Source organism: Salmo salar, chromosome 01 (assembly GCF_965601325.2).
Source record: "Salmo salar chromosome 01, fSalSal1, whole genome shotgun sequence".
Taxonomy (NCBI): domain Eukaryota; kingdom Metazoa; phylum Chordata; class Actinopteri; order Salmoniformes; family Salmonidae; genus Salmo; species Salmo salar.
Window position 1 is genome coordinate 174,008,171 of NC_138291.1, and position 24,081 is coordinate 174,032,251.

The 24,081-nt window shown below is 42.3% G+C and overlaps 1 protein-coding gene across 9 annotated transcripts in view; it reads right to left on the minus strand.

The window, feature by feature from the left end:
• Window positions 1–422: 422 nt before the first annotated feature.
• Window positions 423–24,081, minus strand: part of psd3l (pleckstrin and Sec7 domain containing 3, like) — a 152,220-nt gene continuing 128,561 nt past the window's right edge. For all 9 annotated transcript variants that reach the window (XM_014144526.3, XM_014144518.3, XM_014144552.3 and 6 more), the window contains 6 exons: window positions 23,662–23,843; window positions 21,755–21,825; window positions 15,708–15,865; window positions 14,881–15,025; window positions 11,564–11,707; window positions 423–3,848 (listed from right to left, as the gene is read on the minus strand). In XM_014144526.3, coding sequence (XP_014000001.3) covers window positions 3,654–3,848; window positions 11,564–11,707; window positions 14,881–15,025; window positions 15,708–15,865; window positions 21,755–21,825; window positions 23,662–23,843 — 895 coding nt within the window. In that variant the 3' untranslated portion in view covers window positions 423–3,653. The remainder of the gene's footprint in view (window positions 3,849–11,563; window positions 11,708–14,880; window positions 15,026–15,707; window positions 15,866–21,754; window positions 21,826–23,661; window positions 23,844–24,081) is intronic.

Sequence of the window (24,081 nt, forward strand, 5' to 3'; positions counted from 1 at the left end):
CCTTGATGATTATTGCTCTATTAAAAAGAAAAAAAGGGGGAAGTTGTACAATGAATTCAACTGAAATATGTCTTCCGCATTTAACCCAACACCTCTGAATCAGAGAGGTGCGGAGGGCTGCCTAAATCCACATCATCGGCGCACGGGGAACAGTTGCCCGAACTACTTTGTTCAGGGGCAGAACGACAGATTTTTTACCTTGTCAGCTCGGGGATTGGATTCAGCAGCATTCGGTTACTGGCCCACGCTCTAACCGCTAGGCTACCTGCCACCCCAATTATTATATTGCACTAGTAAATAGGTTAGAAACTCTGCCACCTGAGTTAACCTTTGTCCATTGGGATGATTTTCTTTGAGAAGCAGATCTTTTCTACCAACAACACAGCACAAGACTGGGGAATAAATCACAAGAAAATGCAACATTCAATTAAGTACAGTATTTTATTAATTGAAACCACCTACAGTTGTATTACCACCGACATAGTGTTACCAATCCTGACCTAAGGGCGTAAGACACGCTCTGGGCCGAAGAAGAGATCACTTGAACAACCAAACAATGCAATCCTGGGCCTTTGAAAAAAAACACACACACAGGGCAACAGTTATATTTAACAACATTTACAGAGTTAAAGGATTGTACAGGATCACAGCTTTCAGAGATATTTGATGCGTACGTACGTGTAGAGAGAAAGAGCCTCGTCGGAGGCTTAGTTGCATTGTTTTCTACGGTATAGAACAATCAAGAGGCATGGGAATCTATAGGGCACACAGTCTGTCTTCTCAGACAGAGGTGCAGGATTGAGTCTATTCTAACACAAGTGATTCGCCAGTGTACAGAGGCTATGCCAGATATGGTTGAGAGAAGCATTAGAGGTAAGTGCTAAAAATAAGCCACCCCATTGAAGTGATATGGAGAAATGTTGTAAATGTTAAGGGAAAGGTAACAAGATGCCTGATAAGGCTCACTGCTAGTCTTAAACTGGAAAATAATGTCACATATTGACGCATTTACTGTGCAGTCTTCGCTACTCCTTCTCCAGACCATCTAATATCAAATCAGAAATTACATCAGGTGGGATTTGACATGTCAATTGAAACAGTGCTTTAGTTGAGTCGTTCCACATGAACACAATCCACTCCACTGGTAAGATAGTACTACACAGCTGTTTAAATGAGTTTTATAGATTCCATCTATAGACGTAGATTATGTATCATTCCACTCAGAAGCACAGATTACGCTAATTTGTCATTACAACAAAAGCCTGTATTTACTTAAAATCCTCTGAAATGGGCAAATGTAATAAGTGTACCAACTGATAAACAGCAACATGTTAAATCCTACATTTAACATGTCTGAACAAAGGATTACTGTATCTGCATAAGAAAATACTGGGATTACGTTTAAACTACGGAGGAATTTTAAACTATAGATGTCAAGGGGTCAGCCGTCGTCTTAAGATAAAATATCAAAAAGGTTAAAAGAATAAAAAACATTTAATATTATATCAAAATGAATTCAAGGGTAGACCTCTTCATATAGACATCTGTATATAAATAAAAATACTATCCTCACATTTATTTAACAGAATCAGCTGTTAAGGTCTCGTGATATTAACTTGAAACCTTTGATAAATGTACCACATGTATTGTCTATATTAAGTGCTTCAATGTGAAAAACACTCACTAACTTTCACAATAATCGTACAGGTAAAATAGTGCCACTAAGTGAGGAGAAAATTTCCAAGGAAAAGGTTTGCACACTAGCTAGCTAGCACAAACTACTGTAGAACGTTTTTCTAAAAACATGCATTACGGATATAGGTATATTTAGTTGGCTATTACCATCGAGCTCTACTAAGACATTCTATTGGGTGTCATCGTAGTGAATTTAAGAGAAAATAGGTAATAAAATAAAGTGTAAATAATAAAACATTTAAAGTAAACAATATATATTTTTTTAAACTGTAAAGACTCGGTACTAGCCTAATTTCTTCCAAAAACAAGTACATTTTCAAATTGGCTTTGCATCATTACAAATGTTTCTTCATAACATGTTAAAAAGCTAAATACCTTCCAAAATCTTCAATACATGAAAAAACGCAAACATTTTGGTAAGGACGAAACATATGTTGGTATGCAAAAGTCCATTGTGGAAGTGTAGACATACAATCCAATGTCTAACTAAATGCTTGTCGTTCAAAATGTCAGTAATATTTCTAATGAAAATGTGTAAATGATATTATAAATGTAATATCACCAGCATTGGAAAAAGGCAATAATTGCAAAGTACAGATCTATAAATCGTTCCCTAAAAGGAAACTTTGTCATTCAACAAATCTACCTAGGACAGCAAAACTACTGAACCACTTAAAACAAACTAAGACAACATTACGAGTTGAGCTGACGGAAACCTACTGAACTGTCGCGCTCAAGTACCTTCAAGAAAACAAAAATAGTTGAGTTCTGCCTGAAAAACCTGTGATGTCAAAGAAACATAGCAGTCTAACCTTTATAAAGCTCTCTATAATATCCAAAAAGAAGTCATTTATAAAGTGCACTATAAATACTAAATTTGATCTTTACAACAATAGTTTTCAACTTAGAATCTAAAATACATACGATTATAAAAGACAAGGGGCATTGGCCTTTACACTACTCAAAAAGCAGAAATATTTTTTGCCATAAAGGATAAAAAAAAAAAAAAATGGCTCAGCTGCATAAACTCTGATCTTAAGTCCAACATCAGTGAAATACTGCAGTCTGAAAAGATACGGATGCAGCTGCGACTGACCCAATCTGGGGAATATGTTTAAACATCCCAAATCATTAATGTGCAAAATTAGGGATTGGAATTCTTTTGAACTGCGTTTTCTAACATGATAGTGCAGCCTTCCACACAACTAAGGATATTACTGTTTTATCTGGGGTTGTTTTTCCTGTTGTAAATGAGAGGCAAGAGATTGAAGATCCTAACCACATTTTTTAAATCCACAATTAACCCCTTTCCAGGATTTACTCCTTGGTGCGTCTTCTGTATGAAAAATAAACATTCCCAGGAGAAATGAACCTTAAAAAGGTCTATGAGGAAAAGCAGGGAGGAAATTGGATGTCGAAATCACCTGCCTATTCTCAATGGAAGCCATTTGTGTAAAATACTCTCAACTTAACTGGTTCAATGTGTTCAATGTTTACTTAAACTACATATCAAAATTAAAACTTCTGAGTAAGACCACTCTACATCTAGCTACTATTTATACATCTAAGAGCTAGCGTTGGTCATTTCACTAAATTGGAGACAAGAAAAATCCTCTCTCTTGACTGAAAGGCAAATAAATTGTTTTTATGAGAGGAAGGAACAATACAGCGATATTGAATAAAGCAATAAAGAGTCAAATGCGTCACAACAAAAAAATATTACGTTCAATACAAGAATGACATCAACATCAAAATAAAAGGACCACAAACATATAATGCAATGTTTCCATACAAAAATGCTACGCCAGTCAATTTAAGGACGAGTATTCATCATTTACATTTTACACAACTGTTTTTGTTACAACAGTGGCCAGATAAATAAATTACATAAAATATATTCACACACTTTTGTTGCGTATTCATGGCTCTTTCACAGGCTCGCGAGGGGGGGTAGCTTCCTATGTGACCTTGGGCGGCGTCTCGGGTCTCCTCTCCGAGGTGTTGCGTTTGACTTTAGCCGCGGCCGGCTGGCCCTCCTGGTTGAGAGAGGGGCTGGACTGGGACTTCTTGAGGCCCGCGTCGCCATCTTTGCCAATGAGCAGCTCCTTCACACCCTCCCTCAGGAGCTTGACGTACATCTCATAGCGGTTCTCCTACAGCGGAGAGACGACAGAGTGTAGGGCGTTACGGTGTACAATACAAACACATGTAACACATACACTAGCGAACAAGAAATGACGGAAACAAACTACAGCAACTACTTTGGTTTATCACCGGAAATTCTAATAAAGAAATAAGTAAACACAGCGATGAATGATATCGCCACCTCTGGCCTGATCACGTATCCATTGAATGAGCCTCTCTTATGCCTCTCTACAAGTCTGCCAAATATCATGACAACCAAGCAAGTTAAATAATCATGTGCTGATTATAGCACTAACAATGTCAAATGACATTTTATTGGTCACATACACATGGTTAGCAGATGTTAACGCAAGTGTAGCGAAATGCTTGTGCTTCTAGTTCCGACAATGCAGTAATATCCAACAAGTAATCTAACAATTTCACAACTACCTTATACACACACAAGTGTAAAGGAATGAATAAGAATATGTACATAAAAATATATAATGGACGAGCGATGGCCGAACGGCATAGGCAAGATGCAGTAGATGGAATAGAGTACAGTATATACATATGAGATGAGTAATGTAGGTTATGTAAACATTATATAAAGTGGCATTGTTTAGTGACTAGTGATAGATTTATTACATTTAATTTTTAATTATAAAAGTGGCTAGAGATTTGAGTCAGTATGTTGGCAGCAGCCACTCAATGTTAGTGATGGCTGTTTAACAGTCTGATGGCCTTGAGATATAAGCTGTTTTTCAGTCTCTCGGTCCCAGCTGATGCACCTGTACTGACCTAGCCTTCTGGATGATAGTGGGGTGAACAGGCAGTGGCTCGGGTAGTTGTTGTCCTTGATGATCTTTTTGGCTTTCTTGTGACATCGGGTGGTGTAGGTGTCCTGGAGGGCAGGTAGTTTTCCCCCGGTGATGCGCTGTGCAGACCGCACTACCCTCTGGATAACCTTAAAGTTGTGGGCGGAGCAGTTGCTGTACCAGGCGGTGATACAGCCTGACAGGATGCTCTCGATTGTGCATCTGTAAAAGTTTGAGGGTTTTTGGTGACAAGCCGAATTTCTTCAGCCTCCTGAGGTTGAAGAGGCGCTGTTGCACCTTCTTCACCACGCTGTCTGTGTGGGTGGACCATTTCAGTTTGTCCGTGACGTGTACGCCGAGGAACTTAAAATAAAAACTTTCCACCTTCTCCACTACTGTCCCGTCGATGTGGATAGGGTGCTCCCTCTGCTGTTTCCTGAAGTCCACGATCATCTCCTTTGTTTTGTTGACGTTGAGTGTGAGGTTGTTTTCCTGACACCACACTCCGAGGGCCCTCACCTCCTCCCTGTAGGCTGTCTCGTCGTTGTTGGTAATCAAGCCTACCACTAATGTCGTCTGCAAACTTGATGATTGAGTTGGAGGCGTGCATGGCCACGCAGTCATGGGTGAACAGGGAGTACAGGAGAGGGCTGAGAACGCACCCTTGTGGGGCCCCAGTGTTGAGGATCAGCGGGGTGGAGATGTTTCCTACCCTCACTACCTGGGGGCGGCCCGTCAGGAAGTCCAGGACCCAGTTGCACAGGGCGGGGTCGAGACCCAGGGTCTCAAGCTTAATGACGAGTTTGGAGGGTACTATGGTGTTAAATGTCAGCATCTATGTTAAGGTAACGACCTTATTCAAGCTCATTGTTTCACGGCAACCATTTTGCAGTGCTTGGACCCCTACTTACCACACAGGATTAAGAGGTGAACTCACAGGTCAATAAGGCAATTCATTACAACAAATGGTGTGTACTGTAAACAACGAGAAAGGGCCCCCAGTCAAGGTTGTGTCCCAGTGCTGTAAGCCTCCACATTTCAGGATGCGTTCCTTGTTTAACCGGAGAAATAGATATATCTGCAAATCGAGTGACTGCAGCGTTTTTCCATCATTTCTTTAAGGTTCTATGTGACACATAATTCCAGGGAGACAGACTAACACTCACATAGCAACAACCCCAGAGACATGTTCTTCTGTAGTATGAAACAGTTCAAAGTATTTCTGAAATGTTAAGTGCCTTACAGTGGAGAGGGGCCAGGGGAGAACGTTTCTGTTGTCTCTCTCTGATTAAAGATCATTCTATTCATTCAGGGAAGGATTCATTGGAGATCGACAACAGAATTAATGAGTTGGTCATGAATGTTTAATTGTTCTCCATCATAATTCCCTGTGGTAGAATAACTCTGCTAAAGATGAGTAATAATGAACTAAACTGGAATAGCAGAAGGATTGTTAAGACGTGTGGCAGAGAGGTGGTTCTCAGATCTTCCTGGCCCAGCACTAAATCATCTTAACCCTGCTGATTACTAATTCAATACCGTCGCTGACCGTCACCCGCACCTGCATGCCAAGCTTGTACTAATGGAATACCAATATATAAAAGATATACATTAGAAATGTAAAGTACATATAACTAGATCTAAAATGAGCTCCTTGGCTTTGCATCCATCCTTGACCAATTAGCGCGTTAGTTTCCCTGTGGTTGGGGAGGGGTCTGCCCTGACATGGTGCGGATGGGGAGTGAAGGAGCAGTTAGGAGGTTAATGTAGCCGGTGTGTCGACCAGAGTTCTCCTGCCACAACAGTCTTTAATCCTTCAACTGGAGAACAAGGCGAAGGGGCCGTTGATCTTATCACCCAGGGCCCATAGGTAATTTTTAAAAATAATAAACATCTCAAATGATCTGTTCATACCTTCATACTCCGACAGGACATAAAATAGAAAATGTGAGTAATGCCATCTCATGTAGACTTTTTGGATACTGTAGGTGGAAAAATACTATTCATTCGGCACAGAGGTATAGCTAACTCATTGATTACGGTAGTGTTTCACAGAGGTATAGCTAACTCATTGATTACGGTAGTGTTTCACAGAGGTATAGCTAACTCATTGATTACGGTAATGTTTCAGAGGTATAGCTAACTCATTGACTACGGTAGTGTTTCAGAGGTATAGCATGCTCATTGATTACGGTAGTGTTTCAGAGGTATAGCATGCTCATTGATTACGGTAGTGTTTCAGAGGTATAGCTAACTCATTGACTACGGTAGTGTTTCAGAGGTATAGGATGCTCATTGATTACGGTAGTGTTTCAGAGGTATAGCTAACTCATTGACTACGGTAGTGTTTCAGAGGTATAGCATGCTCATTGATTACGGTAGTGTTTCAGAGGTATAGCTAACTCATTGACTACGGTAGTGTTTCAGAGGTATAGCTAACTCATTGATTACAGTAGTGTTTCACAGAGGTACAGCTAGCTCAAAAGGCAGTGCTTGTATTTATTATGGAGGCAGCAGCTAGTCTTCCTGGGGTCCAGCAAAACTAAGGCAGTAATACATTAAAAAAAAACAACAAGAAACATTCATAACAGATTTCCCAACATATTAAGTGTGCCCCCTCAGACTTGAAACTCTCAACCTGCTCCAAAGCAGCCCCGTCGATGAGAATGGGGGCGTGCTCAGTCGTCCTCCTCCTGCAGTCCACAACCATCTCCTTTGTCATGATCACGTTGAGGGAGAGGCTGTTCTCCTTCCACACGGCCAGGTCTCTGACCACCTCCTTGTAGGCTGTCTCATCCTTGTAATTGATCAGGCCTACCACTTTTGTGTCATCAGCAAACTTGGTGTTGGAGTCGTGCCTGGCCTTGCAGTCATGAGTGAACAGGGAGTACAGGAGGGGACTGAGCACACACCCCTGAGGGGCCACCGTGTTGAGGATCAGTGTGGCGGATGGGTTGTTACCTACCCTTACCACCTGGGGGCGGCCCATCAGGAAGTCCAGGATCCAGTTGCAGAGGGAGGTGTTTAGTCCCAGGGTCCTTAACTTAGTGATGAGCTTTGAGGGGGGCTACGGTGTTGAACGCTGAGCTGTAGTCAATGAATAGCATTCTCACATAGCTGTTCCTTTTGTCCAGGAGTGAAAGGGCAGTGTGGAGTGCAATAGAGATTGCATCATCTGTGGATCTGTTAGTGCGGTATGCAAATTGGAGTGGGTCTAGGGTTTCTGGGATAATGGTTTTGATGTGAGCCATGACCAGCTTTTCAAAGCATTTCATGGCTACAGACGTGAGTGCTATGGGTCGGTAGTACTTTAGGCAGGTTACCTTAGTGTTCTTGAGCACAGGAACTATAGTGGTCTGCTTGAAACATTTTGGTATTACAGACTCAGACAGGGAGAGGTTGAAAACGCCCTGGTAATCCGTCTGGCCCAGCGGCCTTGTGAATGTTGACCTGTTTAAAAGTCTTACATCGGCTGCGGAGAGCGTGATCACACAGTCGTCCGGAACAGCTGATGTTCTCATGCATGTTTCAGTGTTACTTGCCTCGAAGCGATCATAGAAGTTATTTAGCTCGTCTGGTAGGCTCATGTCACTGTGCAGCTCTCGGCTGTACTTCCCTGTAATAGTTTGCAAGCCCTGCCACATCTGACGAGCGTCGGAGGCCGGTGTAGTACGATTCGATCTTAGTCCTGTATTGACGCTTTGCCTGTTTGATGGTTAGTCAGAGGACATAGCAGGATTTTGTATAAGCTTCCGGGTTAGAGTACCGCTCCTTGAAAGCGGCAGCTCTACCCTTAGCTCAGTGCGAATGTTGCCTGTAATCCATGGCTTATGTTTGAGGTATGCATCCTCGATGCACTTATTGATAAACCCAGTGACTGACGTGTACTCCTTAATGCCATTGGAAGAATCCCAGAACATATTCCAGTCTGTACTAGCAAAACAGTCCTTTAGTTTAGCATCTGCTTCATCTGACCACTTAAAAAAAAAAAATTAACAGTCGCTGGTGTTATTGGTTCTTCCTGCTTTCATTTTTGCTTGTAAGCAGGAATCAGGAGCATAGAGTTATGGTCAGATTTGCCAAAGGAGGGAGAGGGAGAGCTTTGTATGCTTCTCTGTGTGTGGAGTAAAGGTGGTCTAGAATTTTTTCCCCTTCTGGCTGCACAGTGAACATGCTGATAAAAATTTGGTAAAACTGATTTAAATTTCCCTGCACTTAAGTCCGGTGAAAAGTCGGTGAAACATAAGATACAGTTTTTAATATCCCGTTGGTAGGATATGTGCTTTCAGTTTGTCCCATTTATTTTCCAGCGATAGAATGTTAGCTAGCAGGACGGAAGGCAAAGGCAGATTAGCCACTCGTCGCCTGATCCTCGTAAGCCACCCTAATCTTTTTCCGCAAAAGATCTGTTTCCTTCTCCAGTGAATGACGGGGATGAGGGCCTGGTCGGGTGTCTGGTATCACCCTCTTGTCCGACTCCTTGAAGAAAAACGGTCTAATCTGAGCTGAGTAACTGCAATTCTGATGTCCAGAAGCTCTTTTCGGTCATAAGAGACCGTAGCAGCAACATTGTGTACAAAACAAGTTAAGAATAACGCGAAAAAAAGAAGAAAAAAAATAGTATGGTTGGTAAGAGCCGATAAGATGTCAGCCATCCCCGCCGGCGCCAACTTCATACAGTCATGGCTCTATGTAGTACTGTTCGGCTTCCATAGTCAACTTGGGGACTGCGAAGAAACCTCTGGTGGCAACGTCTGGGGTATGAATGAGCGTCTGAACTGTGTGCCAGTAGTTCAGACAGACAGCTCAGTGAATTCAACATGTCAATACCTCTCACAAACAAGTAGTGATGAAGTCAATCTCTCCTCCACTTTGAGCCAGGAGAGATTGACATGCATACTATTAATATTAGCTCTCTGTGTACATCCAAGGGCCAGCCGTGCTGTCCTGAGCCAATTGCAAAGTCCCTCTTTGTGGCACCTGACCACACGGCTGAACAGTAAACCAGGTGCAACAAAACTAGGAGCTGCCTTGTTGATAGTGCTGTTAAGAACGCAGAGCAGTGCTTTATTATGGACAGACTTCTCCCCAGCCCAGCTACTGTTGAATCAATATGTTATGAACAGGACAGTTTACAATCCAGGATACTCCAAGCTGTTTAGTCTCCTAAACTTGCTAAATTTCCTCATTATTCATTACAAGATTTAGCTGAGGGTTAAGGTTTAGTGAATGATTTGTGTAAGCGCTGTGCTTGATGAATGTCATTCACAGAGGTATGTCCGTAACTGTCTATGCCCTCTCTCTAGCTTTTGTTTTGGCGATTGTGGGCTGGACACAGTAAGAAGACTGCAATCAACCATTAACAGATTTAAGAAAAAGTTCTGAGGGTTAGGGAGCAGCATCTGAGGGGCCTTACCTGTATGTCTGAACCCTACTCCAAGAGATCTGACCACATTGATCCCTGTGTAAACAGGGTCTACGTCCTAAATGGCACCCTATTCCCTTTATAGTGCACTACTTTTGACCAGGGCCCAAAGGGTAGTGCACTATATAGAGGATGCTATTTGGCGCAACGGGCGGTGGCGTTGGCGCAACGGGCGGGGGCGTTGGCGCAACGGGCTTGGCGCAACGGGCGGGGGCGTTGGCGCAACGGGCGGGGGCGTTGGCGCAACGGGCGGGGGCGTTGGCGCAACGGGCGGGGGCGTTGGCGCAACGGGCGGGGGCGTTGGAGCAACGGGTGGGGGCGTTGGAGCAACGGGTGGGGGTGTAGAGTAGGACAGTGGTAAAGCTCCGCTGGCAGAGTAGTAAAGCCAGGAGGATATCATTATTCCTAAGATGTTTGCACACAAAGGGAGCGCACAATTTAATTACCATTCATGTACTTAGGCAAATTAGGACCAACTGATTATCTGGTACTTCAAGAAAGCGCGGTTTCTCTGTGATGAAAACAAAAAACTAAACAATTTGCTGGTTGAAGGTTATTGATGAGGTCGTGTCTTCTCCTGGCAGTTTGATTGGAAAACAGTGCTCCAGTCACAGCTAATACAGGGCTTTGATGGGGTTCATTAGAAACCTATGACATGGAAATTGAGGAAGGCCAGAGGAAAGCTGTGATGGAATAATTGCTGACACTGATGAGAAGCATGTCGAAATTCTCTAACATGTAGATTGTTCTTCAACTAATGCTTTTTCAAAAGAAAAAAATATTTTAAAAGATTCTCTATCCATAATTAAATGTGTAAGACTCATGTAAATAAATAGATTTGTGTTCAAGGGATGAAATTGAAATTACATTTTAATGGACGTTTGTCTGAGCTCTATACTGTAACGCCATGACAATAGAGGTCAGAGAGTTACTTTTACATATGCTCTCGTTAAGCTTGCCAGTACAGCCACCCCCTAAACAGTGATAGATGCATACTGTACGTCGACCATACCCGCTCTACTTTAAATCCAGGAAACAAAAGCCCAGAATGACCTTTCAAGCAGCTACTTGGCAGTTTGTGACCTTGTGTGTTTTCAAAAAACTAACGCAAATCAATAAAGTCAACAAGACTTCTCAAATGTTTCTATCCCATCTTTGGTGATATCCTTGGAATCTTGACCTAAGGACACACCCGTGTTCAGAATACAGAGCAGGGCTGAGAGACGTACTCCTGAGCCTGAAGGATAAGAAAAGCAAAGCTCCATTAACGTTGTCAGAAACTTCCCCAGCGGTCTGCCTGGAGGCATGTCAGAAACTGTGGGTGTGAAGTCTCTGTGTCCGCACGGATCAGTGTTCGGAAGGGCTAGATGCAGAACGAAACGAGTGCTGCGGCATAAAAGACCATGTGAACCAGAGCGTTGGACTCTGACTGGCAGTAACCTGCTGCCTCGCCCAACCAACCCCTGCCAGAGCACATCTGTGGTGAATGGTGATGTCTTACCTCAAACTCCAGGTAGTGCTCTTTGAGTCGGTACTCGTCGATCTCCTTGGCTTTGACCTTCTTGTCAGGAGGGTAGGATCTGTGCTCGGCCAACTCTGTGGAGACATGCTTCAGCTTCGCCTCGTGAGACTTCAGCTGTTCCTCCTGTAGATAGCCAGATAACACTTTATAGACGTAATACCAGGTTCTTAAAACACCAGACTGTCATCTCAAAAAACTTATTTTGGGCCAACAATGTATTTAAATGGTAGGCTGGTCTAGAACAGTGGTCACCAACCTTTCCTGCGTCAATATCACTTTCTAAATCAAAATGCAAGCCGAGATCTACTGCTCAGATTAAGAATAACAAAATAAAGTAAGCCAATGCAACATGAACCAATTAAACACAGTTCTGTAGCAAAGAGGTTTGTGCAGTAAGTTATAGGCCCAATACAATATCACTGCATATTGGACTGATGGCCTGCATCTGATGGTCAGTCTGCGGGGAGGGAGCAGCGGTGAGGCTTCCTCTAACCCGACTCACCGTCCCTAGTTCCCTGCATTAAGAAAAGGGGCCAGTCTTTAAAGCTGGAGGCGAAACTCAAGTCGAACGGCATTTTTTCTGCCTCATGCACCAATTCATGTTGTGAATTGGAAAAGGAAAATATTCCACGATATTAAAAAATACTTGTCTATACCCATTCATTGCAGCTGCACTGCTGGTTGTAGCATGAGCGGCAGTAGGGAGAATGTTCAACCCCTTTTCATAAGCAATAAAAAGTGTTGACAGCTGAAAAACTTAAACATGAACTTACACAAAATCAGCAGCTCTTTGCTGTATTCATTGAGTCTCTCTCTAGTTATGTTTTAAACGTTTTCACAGTATCAACTTTGCTGTGCATTCGAGGCTTCTTTTTACAGTCTATGGCTCGAAGAAACTGTGCAACACGGCGATCTGAGCTATCCGATTTGCCAGCTGTAAGACAGGTGCACTTGATTTTCTCTCTAGGCCTGCCGGGTAGGCAAAGCTCTCCCTTCAGACACATTAAATGGTTCAAAATGGGAACGCTTTCCCTTCCCGGCGCTATCGCTGCTGAATCAAGTGCACCTACCGCCAACAGCTCGAAACAAATTTAAAAAAAATAGGCACGCAAGGCTTTATGGTTGTTTTTTTTACAGAAATGTTTGGTGATCGACTAGGAATGCCTTGGAGATCGACCAGATGGTGACAACGGTCTAGAACAGGGGTGGGAAATTCCAGTCTCGAGGGCCTGATTGGTGTCAAAGTTTTGCCTCAGCTAACACACCTGACTCCAGTAATCACCTAATCATGATCTTCAGTTTAGAATGACATTTGATTAAATCAGCTGTGTTTACTAGGGATGGAGGAAAAAATAGGACACCAATCATGCCCTGGAGGACTGGAGTTGCTCACCCCTGGTCTAGAAGGACATTTGCGCTAGTCAGGCATTTATGTCAATGGCAGAAGTGAACATTTGACTAAAGTGAAAGTTAGGATTCCCCCACGGAGAGCCCAAATGTTTACCTACAGTACCATTCGGAAGTTTGGACACACATACTCATTAAACGGTTTTTCTTTATTTTTACAATTTTTTTTATGTTTTAGAATAATAGTGAAGACATCAAAACTATAAAATAGTTTGGAATATGGAATCATGTAGTAACCCAAAAAATTGATTCTTCAAAGTAGCCACCCTATGCCTTTACAGCTTTGCACACTCTTGGCATTCCCTCTGCCAGCTTCATGAGGTAGACACCATGAGGTAGACACCATCATTACTTTAAGACATGAAGGTCAGTCAATCCGGGAAATTTCAAGAACCTCGAAAGTATCGTCAAGTGCAGTAGCAAAAATCATCAAGCGCTATGATGAAACTGGCTCTCATGAGGACCGCCACAGGAAAGGAAGACCCAGAGTTACCTCTGTTGCAGAGGATAAGTTCATTAGAGTTACCAGCCTCAGAAATTGCAGCCCAAATAAATGCTACAGAGTTCAAACAGACATCTCAACATGGGCTCCTGAGTGGCGCAGCGGTCTAAGGCACTGCATCTCAGTGCAAGAGGCGTCACTAAAGTACCTGGTTCGATTCCAGGCTCTATCACACCCGGCAGTGATTGTGAGTTCTGTAGAGCAGTGTTGTCCGGGTTTGGCCATCATTGTAAATAAGAATTTGTACTTAACTGACTTGCCTAGTTAAATAAAGGTTAAATAAAAATAAACTGTTCAGTTAAATATTTAACCTTTATTTAACTAGGCAAGTTAGTTGAGAACAAATTCTTATTTTCAATGACGGCCTAGGAACAGTGTATTAACTGTTCAGGGGTAGAACGACAGATTTTTCATCTTGTCAGCTCGGGGATTCGATCTTGCAAGCTTTCGGTTACTAGTCCAACGCTCTAACCACTAGGCTACCTGCCGCCCCAATCAGGCCTTCATGGACAAATTGCTGCAAAGAAACCACTACTAAAGCACACCAATAAGAAGAACAGACATGCTTGGGTCAAGAACAACGAGCAATGGACATTAGACCAGTGGAAATCTGTCCTTTGGTCTGATGAGTCCAAATTTGAGATTTTTGGTTCCAATTGCTGTGTCTTTAAGACGCAGTTGGTGAACGGATGATCTCCGCTTGTGTGGTTCCCACCGTGAAGCATGGAGGAGGAGGTGTGATGGTGCTTTCCTGGCGACACTGATTTATTTAGAATTCAAGGCACACTTAACCAGCATGGCTACCATAGCATTCTGTAGCGATACACCATCCCATCTGGTTTGGACTTGATGGGACTATCATTTGTTTTTCAACAGAACAATGACCCAACACACCTCCAGGCTGTGTAAGGGCTATTTGACCAAGAAGGTGAGTGATCGAGTGCTGCGACAGATGACCTGGCCTCCACAATCACCCGACCTCAACCCAACCGAGATGGTTTGGGATGAGTCGGACCGCAGAGTGAAGGAAAAGCAGCCAACAAGTGCTCAGCATATGTGGGAACTCTTTCAAGACTGTTGGAAAACCATTACAGGTGAAGCTGGTTGAGAAAATGCCAAGATTGTGCAAAGATGTTATCAAGGCAAAGGACAGCTACTTTGAAGAATCTAAAATATATATTTGGATTTGTTTAACACTTTTTTGGTTACTACATGATTTCATATGTGTTATTTCATAGTTTTGATGGTCTTCCCTATTATTCTACAATGTAGAAAATAGTACAAATAAAGAAAAACCATTGAATGAGTAGGTGTGTCCAAACATTGGACTGGTACTGTAGGTAACGGTGATATTCCAGAGGTGGTGGTTCTTGAGGCTCTACCGTACCTGTGACATCCTCGTGGTGGTGGCCGGTAGCAGTGGACGGCTGAATTTCTTCTGAGAGCCAATGGCAGCAGGGAACGAGGGGGCAGAGAACATGGCCGCCACAGAGTTGACTACTCTGATCCAAGAGTCCATTTCCTCTGGGCTCCTGTTGGGAAACAGAGACAAATAAACAACTTACAAATGCAACCATTTGCTTTGAGACTTTATATGGGAACATTTTGAATAAAACATAGCTTTGGTATTCAACCAAATTCAGGCTAAAGCCGCAAACAATTTCCCCTGGAATAGCAATGTGTTAGGTTGTGATGAGGAAAAGAATCGTTCAAAGTTGATAGAGTAAGGTGAACTACATAGAAATACAACCCAACTGTGCCACTGTTCATTTAAGCATCATGGAAGCACATCCCAGGAGGAGGTCCTATCTTCTTCATTGATAAGCACCTCTATTAGGCACCTGGAATATTCCATGATGAGGGAACAAAGGAAACCAAGAACAATAGACTTTGGACAGAGTAATGGCCGAGACAAATGGATTTTCACTGCGCTTGAAGCCAAGCGTGAAATGACATGTTGCTTCCAGAAGTGGTCCTTCTCTCCCTCGTCTCTCTAGCTCTACTGGAAATAATGCTGGCTTTGTTTTGCAGCAGTAAATTGTGCCACCTGATGGCAGCGGTCGCCGGTGGTGCAATTTACGGATAAAAAGTTGCCCCTAGACGCTCATCTGGGGGTCAGTTTTGCATTTCTCCCACTAATGGTTCAGCTTAGAATTGGAGGGAAAGCTGATCCTAGATCACCCTAGGGTAAACTTCACTCCGGAGCCAACTTACTGGGCCTGGAAGAGGAAGACCCTCCAGTCGGCTGTCTTGAGCTTGAGCACGTTGGGCTTCTTCTCGTAGTCCACGGCTTTGATGGACAAGGCGTGGTGGACGCTGATGGCATTCTTTAGGTCCTCCTCTGAGAGGGCCTTCTCAGCCTTGTACTCGTCCTGTGGGAGGGTAGGAGACAACAGAAATCAGGCATTGGGTCACACACCCCTACACTGCACAAGAAACCAGTTGGATGTAATCATATGACATTTTCTCAACCAGAAAAACAGTTCACAACCATAAAGTAACGTCATGTCTCACTGTTCCATTTTTCCCACTGGGTAAATGATACCATCATGGCTGGCTCTAAGTCGGCGATGGTTCGGGGGGCCAGAAAAAAAAATGTACACTGTGAATTGACCACCACTAAGCCCCCAAATAGATTGTATTTCAAAATAATAATAACATTGAGACACGATCACATCTTTCTTTGTGGGAATACTTGGATAGAGATTTCCTAAATTATTATTTTTTTGCCCAGAACGACAGAATAAAAAAAAAAAAACTAGGGGGGCAAAAAAATATATCACTGCCTGTTGACAACCCCTGCTCTAAACCTTCTCCAGAAGAGTGCATTGTCCAGCCATATATATATATATATGGATTTCTTCCATTATATATTAATGACAATTACAACAATACTGAATGAACACTTATCTTAACGTAATATAATACATCAATAAAACATATGAAAGCTGGTGGTTCCTTTAGCATGAGTTTTCAATATTCCCAGTTAAGAAGTTTTAGGTTGTAGTTATTATAGGAGTTATAGGACTATTTCTCTCTATACCATTTGTATTTCATATACCTTTGACTATTGGATGTTCTTATAGACTTCTTATAGGCTTGAAGTCAAACAGCTCAATGCTTGAAGCACAGCGAAGAGCTGCTGGCAAATGCAGGAAAGTGCTGTTTGAATGAATGCTTACGAGCCTGCTGCTGCCTACCACCGATCAGTCAGACTGCTCTATCAAATCATAGACTTAATTATAATATAATAAACACAGAAATACAAGCCTTAGGTCATTAATATTATAATTTCGAAAACAAAACGTTTATTCTTTCAGTGAAATACGGAACCGTTCTGTATTTATCTAACGGGTGGCATCCTTAAGTCTAAATGTTCCTGTTACATTGCACAACCTTCAATGTTATGTCATAATTATGTAAAATTCTGGCAAATTAATTACGGTCTTTGTTAGGAAGAAATGGTCTTCACACAGTTCGCAACGAGCCAGGCGGCCCAAACTGCTGCATATACCCCGACTCTGCTTGCACTGAACGTAAGAGAAGTAACAATTTCCCTAGTTACAATAAATTAATGTTAGCAAGCAATATTAACTAAATATGCAGGTTTAAAAAAAATATACTTGTGTATTGATTTTAAGAAAGGCATTGATGTATATGGTTAGGTACACATTGGTGCCATGACAGTGCATTTTTCGCGAACGCGCTTGTTAAATCGTCACCCGTTTGGCAAAGTAGGCTGTGATTTGATGATAAATTAACAGGCACCGCATTGATTATATGCAACGCAGGACAAGCTAGATAAACTAGTAATATCATCAACCATGTGTAGTTAACTAGTGATTATGATTGATTGATTGTTTTTTATAAGATAAGTTTAATGCTAGCTAGCAACTTACCTTGGCTCCTTGCTACACTTGCGTAACAGGTGGTCAGCCTGCACGCAGTCTCCTCGTGGAGTGCAATGTAATCGGCCCCCAAAACTGACGATTACCGATTGTTATGAAAACTTGAAATCGGCCCTAATTAAATCAGCCATGCCGATTAATCGGTCGACCTCTAGCACCAATCCAATGCTTTTAAATGCAACAGGAGGGAGTGAATGATACGAATGTAACCCATGGCCTTCTGTGTAGGCCAGTGTGAAGTTTATGAAACCTTTTTGTTTTGTGTCATAAAATAGTTCCTCGAGTGACCCCTCACGGCATACAAAACTCCAATGACACAGAAAAGTGACTCAGGATGGCTCAAAAGATGACAAAGTAGTTGAAATGACTCCATAAACAAATGTAACTTGACGAGACAGAGGTGTCTGAATACGAGGGGTGGGGATTAATATGAAATCACCTCACACCTTTGTACCTCAATGCATTGACAGATGTGTGGAGAATGGTAAACAGTATTGACTGGGGTGTTGATAATGCATTGACAGATGTGTGGAGAATGGTAAACAGTATTGACTGGGGTGTTGATAATGCATTGACAGATGTGTGGAGAATGGTAAACAGTATTGACTGGGGTGCTGATAATGCATTGACAGATGTGTGGAGAATGGTAAACAGTATTGACTGGGGTGCTGATAATGCATTGACAGATGTGTGGAGAATGGTAAACAGTATTGACTGGGGTGTTGATAATGCATTGACAGATGTGTGGAGAATGGTAAACAGTATTGACTGGGGTGTTGATAATGCATTGACAGATGTGTGGAGAATGGTAAACAGTATTGACTGGGGTGCTGATAACAGTAAATCTGTCAGGTGGCATATCAAGGTTAGAGTTTCTAATTTAGCCTAACATCCCCAAGATTCAATAGGTTACAATTGGCCATTTAGCCTTAATAGGTTACGGTTGATCATTTGACTAACATCCCTAAGCTTCAATAGGTTACGGTCGATCATTTAGCATTAGTAGGTTACAGTTGATCATTTGCATGAGATTCAATATTCCTGCCGTCTATGGCAATACATGGAAAAGTTTAGTCATTCTGAATTTATCATCTAGAGCCCTGCCGGTCATCCTTCACCAACAATAATTCAAAGCAGTGTCGTTTTTCAATACCATGCAGATTCATTCATTAAAATCACCATTACTACACATAATCTTCCCCATATATTTTTCTTCCAAATACAATACAAAATATCCTAGAGTCGACAGTAAAACACCAGTCTAACACCACAGCGTCCGCCACTAATACACCAGTCTCTTACAGTAAAACACCAGTCTCTTACAGTAAAACACCAGTCTCTTACAGTAAAACACCAGTCTCTTACACCAGTCTCTTACAGTAAAACACCAGTCTCTTACAGTAAAACACCAGTCTCTTACAGTAAAACACTAAAGTCTACAGTAAAACACACGGCATCAGATCAAGATAATAGGAAACTGGAATAGGACACAGAAAAATTGATTAACACAACCAGTCTTTTTTGCACTGCAATAAAACTGCACTTGAAGCCTCTACAAGTGCACACTCCATCCAATTTACACCATAGAAAGTTCATAACTATGTCAACAAGCGGAATGCACTATTTTGACCCTCACTTCGGTTATAAAACAGTTGAACCGTTATGCTGAAATATGCATCAGGATTTACATTATTCAGATATGTAGGAGTACTGGAAACCTTTTATCTTTAAAGGAGCCTTCCATACATCTCCAGAGCATAATGTTTCGTAAGAAGTATTACTGAATTTCAGGAGTAGTTTATGTAACTTCCTGTGTGTGATGTACTAAAGGGAAGTGCAATTGACCTCTGCCAGTCGTGATTGTCACTCAGTGTTCTCAGGTGTTGTGATGAGTCCTAGAGCTGGTGGCAAGTCCTCACTACCTCCACATGTCACTGGAGTTCACATTATAAACGTAGGACAAATTATTCTCTGCTACCCAGAGCCTATTGACGAGGCACACAAATTTATTTGCGGTGATTGCTACTCCAAAGTTAATGTAGCTGCAACGTCATTGATCATTAGCCGACAATACCACAGCAACCTCTTGCAGCCAGGCATCAAAATCAGCACACAGAAGTAGAAACGCAATCTTCAACACTGCCGGTTTCCTAGCCATTTCCAATCTGTGCTTTGCAGCGGCACCAGGCTACAGAGCAGCGGCACCAGGCTACAGAGCAGCGGCACCAGGCTACAGAGCAGCGGCACCAGGCTACAGAGCAGCGGCACCAGGCTACAGAGCAGCGGCACCAGGCTACAGAGCAGCGGCACCAGGCTACAGAGCAGCGGCACCAGGCTACAGAGCAGCGGCACCAGGCTACAGAGCAGCGGCACCAGGCTACAGAGCAGCGGCACCAGGCTACAGAGCAGCGGCACCAGGCTACAGACCACATCTGTCACTAGGGATTGAAATCAGTCACAAGGTGGAAAAAGTTCTCCAAACCGCCGATGGGTTTGAACCATGTTTAGCATGATAAGGTTTTAATAAGGACCATGTTTAGCATGATAAGGTTTTAAAATTAATTAATGAATATCAGCATCTGCAGTAGAATATTGGATTACATTTTAATATCTGAAGTGACAGACAAAATGTTTCCAAATGTAAAATGACGGTATCATGCTAAACATGGTTAGCATCGGTTAGTGATGTGGTAAGCAGAATGGATGCTGGTCACAAGAGCAGTGACATGTTGACTGGTCCCATCTGTAGCCATTAGAGACCATCCATGCTGGAATAATTAAGTTGCTCTGGTTGGTAACGTAAGAAGACTCATTATAACAATAACTTCCCCTCCCAAAACGGACAGACAGAGATGGGGTGTTTGACTGCCAGAGAACAACAAAATAATACAAGCGCCTTTTTTTTTGCCTTGGCAGTGGCATTTGGGTTGTGTGCCGAAGTGTCACTGTACCATACCAGAAGGTTTTGCAACAGTAGACAAAAATCTGTATTCTTAACTGTGTTCTCAATTTCAGGTCATTAAAGTCCTTCAAAACATTTTCTCCCTACTGAACATGACTGTGTCCTCACAAGCAGCTTAGCTGCAGCATTGGACATGATATCTGCTCTGCACTGATCCTGGCCCAGAGAGGACCAATGTGGGTTGACTCTGTGCCTATCTGGCAGTACAGACAGTAAGAGCTGGCCTAGGATCAGGGGTTTGATAAGGTTGGAAAAAGGGATACAAATTTCAGTAAATTTCGCTGCCGACTAACAGACCCTCAATAACCGGTCAACGAACAGTAACCCGACCAACAGAAAATACGATGCATGCATACAAAGAGCCATTAACACAGCTGAATGGAAACGTGCAACAATAGCAAGCCTATCGTCTTCCAGTCAAAAGGCTATAATGTTATTATTGAACATGCAACTGCTGTAACGAAGCAACTAATAAAACGACATTTGCCAAAATGCAATTAGCAGGAGAACTGTTCTTAACAGTTCACCTAATGCGAGAGCTTCCATGTGTGACAGAGATTAAAATACCCCTTAGAAACTTAGAGGGGGAATCTAATAGCAACAAGGATGGTTTACTAATATGACTAGGATTGTGCCTTTGGCTTCTGGACAACGGAAGAAAGGTGATATGAAAGCGAATAGAACAGGAGAGAAATGCTGGTTAACGGCACGAGGAAGTCCTTAGAAAATAATTGCGCGCCTTCTGTTGACTACAGCCTATGCACTCGAATGGCGAATGCGAGGCGTACTTTAATCACGAGTTGAGATTGAGAAATAAAAATAGCTCTTTTTAAATCGTGGTAATCAACAGTTTAACACACCATCGCATTAACAATTGTAGTTTGCTGCACAATGACCGGGCTTACTATTAACGAAAATACCCACCCGCCAATTTAATTCAACTAAATTATGCAAATTAACCTTTAGACCGATATGCATGACCGGTCAAATGTATTTTCGGCGGCTAACCGATTAACGGTTTACTATTAACATCCCTAGTTGGAAACATATGGGTAGTAATATGGAACTATGTGCACTGTGTGGAACATATGTTGTTAATAAAATTATTAGCAACATTTAATGCTATTTACATTTACAGAACAACTTACAGGAGCAATAAGGGTTAAGTGCCTTGCTCAATGGCAGATAGACAGATGTTTCACCTAGTCGAACCAGCAACGTTTCGGTTACTGGCCAAACGCTCCTAACCGCTAGGCTACCTGCCGTCCCATGAATGGACAAATAGAATGGACATAGTCAACTCAGTGTCATCAATGACATGTTATCCTGAGCAATGACCACAAATGTTACAGAAAGCTTAATTCAAGGTGGTATACATAGCATTGTATTACCTTCTGCAGGTAGAGGATCATTCCTTTGAGAACAGCATAGAATGTTTTCCAGCCTCGCTTTCCTCTTGGTGCTGGAAAATGAAGGGGGACATTTTAGTGAGCAACATATCATTTTAAAAGAGAATTATGATTATTAGGTACAGTATTATTTGTGTAGGAGCACAAGTAATGTTCAATTGCAATTTCATCTCAAATCTGTTGTGTTAATCACTGATACGATCTGTTTCAGTGTTGGGGACAATCATTTAATTCCAGTCAAATAAGGAATTCATGTAGAGACATTTCTGTGAGGAATTGGAATGGAATCAAGCCCAGTTATGGAATTAATTTCAGGTCTGCCCCATTACTTTAAAATCCTTCTTTCATGATTTTGACTTCACCAACTGATCAAAACAAAACCCAAATCAGATTATGAACAATTCAGCGTGACTCAAAAGTTATCTAAATCATTCAGTTGGAAGAAAAAAATAATAATAATAATAATAATAATTAAAAAAAGTGTATTTTCAGCCGTGCCACTCTCGTGTGGGACATGGCATTCATACCGAACAGTGCCTAGGGCTGCATCCTAAATTACACCCCATTCCTTTAACTGTTGACCATGGCCCATAGAGTGCACTATATAGGGAGTAGGGTGCCATTTGGGAAGCAGACCTAGAGTCCAAAGTTGGGAGAATCTCGTCTCTAGCTGGTCATAATGTTGCGTCTGGACTACAGCAGCCCTGTGGGACAACGACGTGCATTCTTACAGGGCATCATGTGATTAGCGGGGATCAGAAATGAGTTGACACTCGTAACCAGAGCTGCTTTTAAACTACATTGTGGTCCCAGCATGGAATGGAATAGGAAGTTAATAACCGTCCAGGGGTATGGAAAATATTGGAGGAATGGTCTTAGACTGTTTGGAATGTTCCTGGCTTGGATTAATGTACCTGAAACCGGCCTGCTCTGAAAGGCATCACGATGACCAGAGAGACTGATACTTGAGAGGGCTTCATTTTGGGTGACTTATCTCCCACGAGCTGTGTCCAGAATTTAAATAGGCCATTGTAAAAAATCTACATGGTGTACATATAAACCTCCACGACAGGACCTGATACAGAATACTAAACATTTATCAAAGACATTAATCAAGCAGCTTCTAACACTTTCTTAACCGGTGACCTCTCGTTTCATGCTATATATTTCAATATATTTACTATCAGTTGGAAAGTCATCGTGGTATCTTGGAAGTAAATTAAACTCTTGTATAAAAACGGCAGGTTACCCTGTGCAGCAGATATTGACTGTAATCTGGATGGTTTTCTGCAGGCATAAAGCGCAGTGCTAATAAGTCAGCAGGTAAAGTCATTAGAGCCCAGAGATAAATGGATGTGAAACACCAACACCATCCATTCTCGTCGGGTTAGCCGGCAGACTCTGCATCTAAAGTGCACCCGTTAGGGGTTTCACATTACGCAGCAATTATATTAATGACCTATTTGTCTCCTCTGTTTCCAGACACACATCACAATCTGAAGGTGGAGGTGGAATCTGGAGCTTCAGACAGGGAAATCGGCCATTACGGGGAACCCAGAGAGCAGAGGTTTCGTCACAACGCTTAGTCTTTCAACCGAGAGGCTGCAGCAAATCAGCATTTCAAAAAGCCCCAGAATCCCATGCCTCATTAGAATGGTATAAATTTGAAAAAATATGTTTCTCTGACTGAGGCTAGTTAGGAACCCACAGAATGCTAATAATAACCTGAGTGGGCGTATGAAATACATGCTGAGCACAGCGCCATTTTAAATGCCGTGTTACATACTGTATGTAGGGGACATTTAAAAATGGTCCGGCTTGGGTTCATCTGAAGGCATACTTCAAAAGAACACTGAGAAAAATCGGTCTAAGACTCATTGATCACTTACTTTTCTTGCCGTCCATGTCGGCGTGGATTTTGCGGGCCAGGAAGCCTGTTTTGTAGACTGCGGCGTTGGGGTCGTGGGCAATGTCCAGGAAGGGGTTACTGCCACTGCTGATCCGCGTGATACTTTTATTGTCCTTGTTGTCTGCCAGCTCAGACAGAGACTTCTTCAGCTCATCTCCATCTCTGGAAATAAAACCGACAAATAGGATTCTGTGTTACAGATGTTGGCTAGGTAAGAGGCATGCTAACTTTGATCATACTCCCTGAATGGATAGAGGCAATTTGGCTTTTTTCGCTTCCCATCATTTGGGTTATTTTCTAGTGGAACAGAGGCTGTGCTTTTGGAGCTTTCTCGTCGTTTCCATTGATGCCGATTCCAAACAGTTCAAAAGCTAGTTTCTCAAGCTGTTGATCATCATGG